The 10,072-nt window shown below is 47.6% G+C and overlaps 1 protein-coding gene across 2 annotated transcripts; it reads right to left on the reverse strand.

Annotated features, from left to right (window-relative positions):
• Positions 1–251: 251 nt before the first annotated feature.
• LOC101172303 (nucleosome assembly protein 1-like 4) lies at positions 252–9,248 on the reverse strand. Of its 2 annotated transcripts, XM_023956175.1 has the most exons (14): positions 9,141–9,248; positions 8,102–8,192; positions 7,709–7,853; positions 7,210–7,296; positions 6,477–6,611; positions 4,698–4,769; positions 4,477–4,616; positions 4,251–4,396; positions 2,372–2,391; positions 2,176–2,295; positions 2,066–2,101; positions 1,938–1,991; positions 1,541–1,575; positions 252–1,285 (listed from the first exon to the last, which is right to left on the reverse strand). In XM_023956175.1, the coding sequence occupies exons 2-13, from the start codon at positions 8,173–8,175 to the stop codon at positions 1,570–1,572; spliced, it is 1,035 nt and encodes a 344-aa protein (XP_023811943.1). In that variant the 5' UTR covers positions 8,176–8,192; positions 9,141–9,248; the 3' UTR covers positions 252–1,285; positions 1,541–1,569. The 2 variants fall into 2 exon arrangements, with proteins under 2 accessions (XP_023811943.1, XP_023811942.1); XM_023956174.1 differs by lacking the exon at positions 1,541–1,575.
• Between the last annotated feature and the right edge of the window lie 824 nt (positions 9,249–10,072).

Genomic DNA, 10,072 nt, shown 5'->3' on the forward strand with positions numbered 1-10,072 from the left:
CTGCCAGGTGAAGGTGATAAAAGCTTCTGACGCGGCTGAAATCGGCTTCACTTTAGGAAAAACACATCAAATCAAACTTCCACTTAAGGAAAATGTTCAGAAAATACAGACGTTGAATGAAAAACAAACGACAGGAGGTTCCTTTGATCTTTGTTATTAAAAAGCAAAAATCTGCCCCCCCCATCCATTCAGAGGGAAAAGGCGGCGGTGGTTCTGCCTTCGCCCCCGTCAGAACGTCACACACACAGAACGTCTTCATGTTCCACAACTTTAATAGAATATTTTAACTAACTGTACAAATCCAAAAGAAATATTGCGCGAGTAACAAACTGAAGAACCAGTTAAGGCGGGCGCACGGTCCATGTGGTAAATTTGAGGGAGTGGCCGCGGCTCTGGGAGGTGTCCACCGACGCGTACAATCGTAGAGACCGGGGTGTGTGTGTGTGTGTGTGGGGGGTCAGGAAGCAGCTTCCAGAGGAGCTGAGACCTCCGTGAAAATCATTGGCACTCTGTTCCGATTCGCTCACACCTCCCAGATGGACGACGGGAGTTGCTTCTAGAAACTACAACGCTGGAGCGTGACGCCCGGCTTCAGCAGAGAGGATGCTGGGTAACTTCCTGCTTCACCCACACGTGTCCAGATCTACAAACCAACCGCAGGAGGCCTGCTCGGCAGAGCGTCCGCCTCCATCACGGCCGCGGACAAAGAGAGTTTTGATGCTAAGCCCCGCCCTCCTGAGCGGGGGAGTGGCCCCGCCGCGGCGAGGGCTCCCAACTTTCCTCCAACAGTTGAACGACACCACAATAAATAGGTCAATGACGTCACACGGAGCACTTGCAAAAGTTAAGAACATGATTTCTGCAGCTCTCCTTACAAAACACCTTAAAAAAGGAAGAAGTGCCCCCCCCAGAGAAAAGTAAGGTCAACCCTGTCAGCAGTGAACTCACTTTGCTTGTTGGCGTTAAAAAACCCTGAGTGACTGATTCGTCCCACTCCGTGTTTAGCCGGGGGGGGCTCCTGTCTCCACCCAGATGTTTCTGAATACTTTGAGGTTTAAATGGGGGGGGGGGGGGGGTAATAATGTTCAAGACGGAGGAGAAACAAGTCATGCACAGAAAAACGCCGTCTGCTTAGCGTCCTATTGCATTCAGATGAAAGGGGCGGAGCCTGTTGGAGCAGGAGGCCCGTGGATTGGCTAAAGTGGACTTGATGGACGGCAGGACTCCGCCTCCTGGGGGGCTGCGGTTACTGCTGTTTGCATTCGGCGGGTGGAGGCTGCTCCTTCTGTGGAGGACAGGGAGAAGAGCGGTGAGACCGGCTCCTCCTGGAGGAGCCCGCAGGGAGCAGAAGCAGCAGGGGGAGGAGCTCTGGTCGGACACAGCGGAGGGGGGGGGGGGGGGGTGTTAGCAGACGGAACGAGGGGGGGGGGGGGGGACAGCAGGGAACTACTGGGACATGGAGTGAAGAAGACAGACTGGTCCTAAAGTTAAGCCTCTGAGCTGAAGTGAGGAAGAAAAGCAGCGCAGTCTTCTCCCTTACCTACAAATGCATGGAAGGAGAATGACTGATTAGGCCTGTAATGGGGGGGGGGGGTCCGGGGGGGGGACAGACAACAGCACGAACAAGTTTAATCATCACTCAGAAACCAACAGGGACACAGCATTGTCATCTCAGCAGCCAATCACAGCGGGGCGAGAAAACAACGTCAACCGTGGCGTTTGATGGAGCTGAAGACCTCTGTGCACGTTCACGTGTGAGCACGTTGATTGTCTGTGGGAACACGTGAACGTGTCTGTGCACGTTCACGTGTTCCCACAGACGAGCACGTTACCGCATGGAGTCGGGATGGTGAGCGGCGTCGTTTACTCATCCGACCTTCTGACCTTTGAGGCAGATGCTTCCTCTGCTCTTACTGAAAGATCCAGCCATAACTAACCTTGGGGTCGAGGTCTCCCTCCTCATCGTCTTCGTCTCCGTCTTCATCTTGCTCCTAGCAGACAGAAAGCAGAGTGAGCAGCAGACATTCCAACCGTCACGTTGGTCCCAAACGCCTCACAAACTTACCTCTTCGTCTCCTTCCTCCAGCTCCTCCTCCTCAAACTGCAGAACAAAGCGGCACATTGGTGAGAATCTCACTCGGCTGATGGAAACTTCTGGTGATGAAGAGCACTCACACTCTCGTCGTCCTCCAGGGCTTCCCCGGTGAAGTACAGGACGGCTCTGGGAACTATTCTCTCACGGAAGAAGTGACCGATTTCAAAGTCTGTGGCTAAAGTCAACTCCGAGTCCTCGTCCTGGAAGACAAAACCAGATTAGGAAGAACGTCCAACCAGTTTGGTCGTCACCAAGATCAACTGAAGATCTACTGACCAGCTCTCCGTTTGGTGGGGCTGGAAGACAAAACAAACACAAGTTCAGCCTCAGAACAAACGCTGCATTCACAAACCAAGAGCTGCACGAGACCGGACCCGACTGAGCGTGTGCGGTGACCTCCACCTGAACAAAACACGCGACCTGCTCCACAGCTGAGCCTCCACCTGCAGGACTAACCTCAAAGGGTTCGAGTCTGAGCAGATCTGAGGCGCTGGACGCCCCGCCAGACCTTCTTCATCTAGACTGCCTGAAACCTTCAGGTCAGAGGTCAGCTCAGGTTAGCTCCACCTCTTCTCATTCCTCTGCCGGGGGTAACCCCCGTCCCAAAACAGGGGGGTTTCAAAGACCCAGTGAAACTTCTGATGACCCAAACGGAGGTTTTAGCTTCTCCTGATTAAACTCCTCATCCTCAAACTGAAGAAGAACCTCAGACGAATAAAACTCTGAAATCAGACGGAACATCGCAGGAGTAAAAAACAACCGCTCCATTGGCTCTGCTGCCCCCTGCTGGTGGTTTCTCTGTCCTACAGCTCTCACCAGAACTTCACCAGAACTCAGTTTACTTTGAACCATCTACCTGAGATAAGAGTCTGATAAAGAAGAGAGCGCCACCTTCGACATGAACTTCTTCATTTTCATCAAAAACAAGAACATGTTTCTGTTCTGGTCTTTCTTCTGTACTGAACCAAACCTTTTTGGACCCAGGACATTTCTTATGTTGACGGTCTTCAGGTCAAACATAGACGTTCTTTTTTTTCTTCTTCTTTAAACTAATTTTTTTCTCTCATTTTTACTACCTTTTCTCCCATTTCTCTCACTTCTTTCTTTGCTACTTGTCCTGTCCAACAGCTGGGCAGACAGATGAGAGCTGAGGGCCTCTTGTGTTGGACATATTTTACTTTAACAAGAGGGGTTATTAATCTTCAGACAAACCAAAGGTATGTCTGAATAAACCCCTTTTGGAATTGAGGCCAAACTTTATTAATTTCAATCATGTTTGAAAATCTTTGGTGTTGGACCGGACGGAAAAGGAAAGAAGGGAAGAAGAGAGAGGGACATTAGAGAGAGGGGGGGTAGGGGGTGATAATAGGAGGGGAAAGGGGGTAAGACCATGAAGCAGCATAGAGCAGACAGGCTTACTGGTTGTTAATCATTATGGTAAGGTTCAAATGTAGTACAAAAAGGGCGGGGCCTGTTCACACACACACTCAAATGTTATCAACACACCTGCTAGCTGCAAAAATGTCCACATGTCAACATGTACACAAAACAGATAGTGTTCACACGCATACTTATGCCTTAAAACCAACTAGTGTGAAATATTTCAGTCATTCAATCACGCAAACTGTTAGTGCAAAGGTGAGCTAACACCTGTGCTCAGGTGAGTGTTTATGTTCTTCTAAAATGGATGGTGGAACGTGACAAGAAGGAGGGAGAGTGCCCAGCCATCCCCACCCCAAGACCCCCACCGCAGCAGCAGCAGCAGCCGAAATCCCCCCAACGCCACACGGGAACCGGCAGGGAACAACCGCCGCCCGGGCGACCAAGCCCGCCACCCAGGCCAGGGCCAGCAGGACCGCCGCAAGGCCCCCAGAGCCAGAGAGCAGGGAGGCACGGAGGGAAAGAGAGCGCTGCCCCAGCCCAGCCAGGAAAGCAGCCCCCCCGCCGCGCCGGGAGTGCCCTACGCAGGGCCCCACCGGAGAAGGACACCCACAGCCCCAGACAAGCACCCCATAACCACCCAGGAGTTCCGGGCATCCCCCCGCCCCCACCCCAGGTACGAGCCAGGACCCCCCAAGGGAGACCCGCTCTACACACGTTCTAACAGATGACAGTGCTGTTCTGAGCGCGCTCCATGGTGCTGTGTTGGGCTTACCTTTGATAGGGTTAAAGAAGTTAAAGAAAGAGTCGTTGGAGACTTGTTTGGTGACGGTGCGAATGGTGCCGCGGCCTTTGTGCTTCTGCTTCTTCTTGATGGTTTTCACCGTCACATCCTTCCCTTTGTGCCAGTCTATTTGACACCTGCAGAGACCGGTGGAGACACCGGTTTAGATCAAACCCCTTTAATGACCAACAACAGTCTTTAGTCACCGTCCTCTCACCCTTCACAGTCAATGATCTCCGGACCTTCAAAGGAGAAGGGGTCTGAGGCATCAGGCTCGGATTTCATCTTGTAGACTTTAGTGAGGACTGCATTGTTGAAGTATCCGTTGGGCTCAAAGTGGAACTCTAACGTGAAACTCTGTGGGAGAACGATCCAGAGAGGCTTTAGACACCAAAAAGAGTGCAATGACTGCACTGATGCTGCTGCACAGACACTGACCATCGGCTGCCCGGGCTCAGAAAACTTGACTTGGATGTCCTTCAGGTGTTTCAGGATGGGCTCGTCGTGTTCCTAACAAGAGGGCAGAGGTTCAAGGAGTGCATGGGGCAGATGGGGGCAAACTGCTCAGATTTACCCGCAACATGGTTCTGAGTGTGTCTACATACTCGTAACATATCACTGAGTGTGTCTACATACCTGTAACATGTCACTGAGTGTGTCTACATACCTGTAACATGTCACTGAGTGTGTCTACATACCTGTAACATGTCACTGAGTGTGTCTATTTACCTGTAACATGTCACTGAGTGTGTCTACATACCTGTAACATGTCACTGAGTGTGTCTATTTACCTGTAACATGTCACTGAGCGTGTCTACATACCTGTAACATGTCACTGAGTGTGTCTATTTACCTGTAACATGTCACTGAGCGTGTCTATTTACCTGTAACATGTCACTGAGCGTGTCTACATACCTGTAACATGTCACTGTGCGTGTCTATTTACCTGTAACATGTCACTGAGCGTGTCTATTTACCTGTAACATGTCACTGTGCGTGTCTATTTACCTGCAACATGTCACTGTGCGTGTCTACATACCTGTAACATGTCACTGTGCGTGTCTATTTACCTGTAACATGTCACTGAGCGTGTCTATTTACCTGTAACATGTCACTGTGTGTGTCTATTTACCTGTAACATGTCACTGTGCGTGTCTACATACCTGTAACATGTCACTGTGCGTGTCTATTTACCTGTAACATGTCACTGTGCGTGTCTATTTACCTTTAACATGTCACTGAGCGTGTCTATTTACCTGTAACATGTCACTGAGCGTGTCTACATACCTGTAACATGTCACTGAGTGTGTCTACATACCTGTAACATGTCACTGTGCGTGTCTATTTACCTGTAACATGTCACTGAGCGTGTCTACATACCTGTAACATGTCACTGAGTGTGTCTATTTACCTGTAACATGTCACTGAGCGTGTCTACATACCTGTAACATGTCACTGAGTGTGTCTATTTACCTGTAACATGTCACTGAGCGTGTCTATATACCTGTAACATGTCACTGTGCGTGTCTATTTACCTGTAACATGTCACTGAGCGTGTCTATTTACCTGTAACATGTCACTGAGCGTGTCTATTTACCTGTAACATGTCACTGAGCGTGTCTATTTACCTGTAACATGTCACTGAGCGTGTCTATATACCTGTAACATGTCACTGTGCGTGTCTATTTACCTGTAACATGTCACTGAGCATGTCTATTTACCTGTAACATATCACTGAGTGTGTCTACATACCTGTAACATGTCACTGAGCGTGTCTACATACCTGTAACATGTCACTGAGCGTGTTTACATACCTGTAACATGTCACTGTGCGTGTCTATTTACCTGTAACATGTCACTGTGTGTGTCTATTTACCTGTAACATGTCACTGTGCGTGTCTACATTCCTGTAACATGTCACTGTGCGTGTCTATTTACCTGTAACATGTCACTGTGTGTGTCTATTTACCTGTAACATGTCACTGTGCGTGTCTATTTACCTGTAACATGTCACTGTGTGTGTCTATTTACCTGTAACATGTCACTGTGTGTGTCTATTTACCTGTAACATGTCACTGAGCATGTCTACATACCTGTAACATGTCACTGAGCGTGTTTACATACCTGTAACATGTCACTGAGCGTGTCTATTTACCTGTAACATGTCACTGTGCGTGTCTACATACCTGTAACATGTCACTGTGCGTGTCTATTTACCTGTAACATGTCACTGAGCATGTCCACACTCTTGAAAATTGCGAGCCAGAACTCCGGTATTCCCTTGGGGCCTTCTTCTGGTGTGGCTTCCTCCTTCTTCGCATCTTCAATGGAAGCTTTTTCCTTCACCTCCTCCTAGAGACCAAAAACACACGAACGGTCAGATTTCTTAGATATTCACATTTTATTTAGACCTAAATCCACATTATGTATTTCTAAAGAAACAAGTATGTAAATGAAAAGATCCAGGTGCTCTGATCCAGGTCTGGTTCAAAGGGATAAGGAGAACCAAGGGGAGAAGATGCTCGAAGCTCCGTGTGTTTAGAGGAGAAACTAATGGCCAAAGTATGAAACTGAAGAAACAAGAACTACAAAGACGTTTGGAAATGTCAGCTGGGTAAAAGGAGGAGCAGTGAGGAGCTTCTCTACAGATGATGAAGGCTGAGTAGGACCACTGGCACCCCCAACTGAGCAGCTGCTGGAACAGTGTGATCCTCTAGGCTGCTGTGAGGGGGGGCAGCTTTTGTTCCAGTCTGTTCCAGCAGAGGAGGAGCAACCAACAATAATGTGAACAATGATGCATCCTTTAGCAACTAAGTTTGTTCTCAACTGGCTTCACGGCTAGTTCCTCCACTCTGATGACGAATGTTGGGATTTCAGGATGAGGGAAAGAAAAAGCCGTTTGTCCTTCTCAGCCGGGATATGTCTGATCATGTTTGGCAGATTTACTTACAGCGAGCTCCTCCTCCTCGTCCTTGTCACTGGGCCACTCACACTCCTCGTCTGTGGGCTCCACGGCTCCTGAGACCACGTCTCGTCTCTGTGGAGGAGATCGCACGTCAGACATGCATTTTCCCACAAATCGCAGAAGATCTCCATTTAGACGCGTAACATGAGCGGGTGGAATTCTGTAAGGCTGCCACTTGCACTCCTTTACAGCGAGCGGCGGCGCACACGTGACCTGAACATGTCTAGACAGGTGCAGCAGGACTGCAGCTGTCACTCCAGCAGCCCCACTTTTACTGCTCAGCCAGCAAAGAGTTTAGATTGACTGAATCAGCATGAAGTCCTGCTGGTACAGTTTTCGATCTGCATCCCAGTGGGGTTAGAATGTGGAAGAATGAGGTCTCCAGCTGGAGAACAGCAGCAGATGCTCCTTCATTCCCATAAATGTCCTCTTAGAAAGTGCCAGCTTCTGCTTACTGACTTCCTGGTTCTCTGGTATTACTGACCTTGTCAAACAGCGGCTGATAGAGAGCTGCGTACTTTCGCTCCAACTCGTGGACCTCTTCGTAGAACTTGGCCTCTATGTGAGCGCACTGGACCTGCAGCTTCCTCAGGGCGTTTATGCGCCTCCTCACTGCTTTGGGGAGTATGCTGCACACAAACATCAATGCTTTCCATTGAAAATCTGCCACTATGAAGTTTTAAAGCCCAACCAAAACCCTGAACGGTTAACGTTTACGGACAGCTGGAGGTTCAGAGATGTAATTTATGAATTTCATGCCAATCTACATGTTTAAGTAGCTTTTATCTCCTAAACCTTTTATTATAAATGCTACGAGTCATTATGCTAACTGTGGTTAAATAAAAAATATAAGTATTTTTAGATATTATAAAGGTACATTTCCATGGTGTGAAGGGATGGAATTATGTCCACGACTGGAGGTCTGTCCATCTGTCCACCTGGATTTGGCATTTCCTGTTCCTCTTCACCTGCAAAGCAAAGTAAAGGTATTGTAACAAACAGTTCTGATAAATCAGTGGCTGTGAACACACCGCGCGCTTCACCACATCAGCAAACTCCGGCGTGTTCATACAGCTGCAGGGAGAAACCAACAGTCAGACTTAGGCTTTGGTTTGGAACTGTGACGAGTTCAAGGACCCAGAGAGAGCCAGGAAAACTCAAGATCATGAATGAAATGCCTCCAACATTCAGTTTATCATTTGTAACATTTTTGCATCTAGGGTTTTTATAGTAATGTTAGCTGAATAAACAGGAGCGGAAAGACATCTGAATGCTCACTTCCGTCCGCCTCAACACTCTGGGAAAAACCACTGAAGCTCTGAGTGTGACCGTGAGTCCCTGAAGGCAACACAGTAGCACAGGCCGATGACGCACTCCCACCGACCGGGCTCCAGCTAGCTTTACTCTGCGAGCATAAAATGAACCTGCGGGACCAGGACGAACGCCACCGCCGCCGCCCCACAACAACAACAACAACAACAACAACAACAACAACAACAGCAGCTATGATCGGGTTCCCGGCTGCTGTGGGCGGAGCTTCGCATTTGACAGCAGCTAGCCAGACTTGGCCGCTTGTTGTTTAGCAGGATGTTCACAGCTAGCAGCACGGAGAACAATACAAAACCATATAACATGCACAATCTTTGACGTCACAAGTACTGAATGATTAAAGAAAAACCACAGACGTCAAATCCCGCGTGCTGGAGTTAACAGCTGCAGCTACGTCGCTTTAGTCAGTCGCGGTGCGAAGCTAATCGTTAGCCGCCGCTAGCCTCAGTTTGATAAAAGCAGCAGAATGACGTCACGGCGGAGGATCGCCCGTGCGGTAAAGAAAACGTTGGATTAACCGATGCTGTCGCTATATTTGCGTGAACGCGTGGTTTCGTTCATATTTGCGGTCACATCTTTGCTCTCACCTCGACACGAGCGGAAATTTTACCAGTGGCTTCGTTCACGCGTCTACCTCCTCGCGCGAGAAACACACGCGCTCCAGCATTCTTGTTTCTGATTGGACAGTTAATGGGAAGTTGCGTTCAAGGACGAAATCAAAGTAGGTATAAATCCAATCTGCCGAGATCCGTTTTTATCCATTATCATAGAAATTTAAACACATCTAAAAGTTCTTTTCATGTTTTTTACTTTGACAAAGTCCCCCGGATTAAACCGATGAAACCTAAATTTAAAGGTGTTTAGGTACTGTGCTAACTAAACATTTACAAGAAAATTATTTTAATGCTTTAAAATGTATGCCTAACAAGGGTGCAAGTCTACTGTTGGACATATTCAACACAATTCATTTATTTTAAGACCTCTTTTTATGTCTGTACGTGAGTGAGGGTTGTTTTAGTTCTTCATGTCATGATTTTGTCATGTTACTTTTATTTCTTCCTTTCAGAGTCATTGTTGATGAAGACAACCCGACTGCCTGTTTGGTCATACGTTTGCAAATAAAGTTAAATAAAAAAAGTTACTGCGCTGACTGCAGCCGCCCTGATGGCTCCAAAACAATGCATTGTGGGACATGGTGTCCTACATTAGTTGTAGTTTATTTTGATGAAACTGCTGGCGCTCAATAAAGGAAGAGTTTTTGTAAACTCTTTCTACAAAAAGAGAATCACTGATGAAAAAATAAAGGAGATTTCTATTTATATGAACGGTTGTGCTTATTACAATCAAGATCACTCAGAATACTTTATGATTAGAAATTGTTTTACTTGAAACATTTAACTCTTTAACATTTTCTACTGATAATCATTTTGGTTTTAACGCTAAAAATTTGTATTTATGCAACAAAAGGAAGCCATAAGTGCAGGCATCGCAAATCATCTGTAGTTCTGTGTGTTGTTGT

The sequence above is a fragment of the Oryzias latipes genome, chromosome 6, assembly GCF_002234675.1.
Source record: "Oryzias latipes chromosome 6, ASM223467v1".
Lineage (NCBI taxonomy): Eukaryota > Metazoa > Chordata > Actinopteri > Beloniformes > Adrianichthyidae > Oryzias > Oryzias latipes.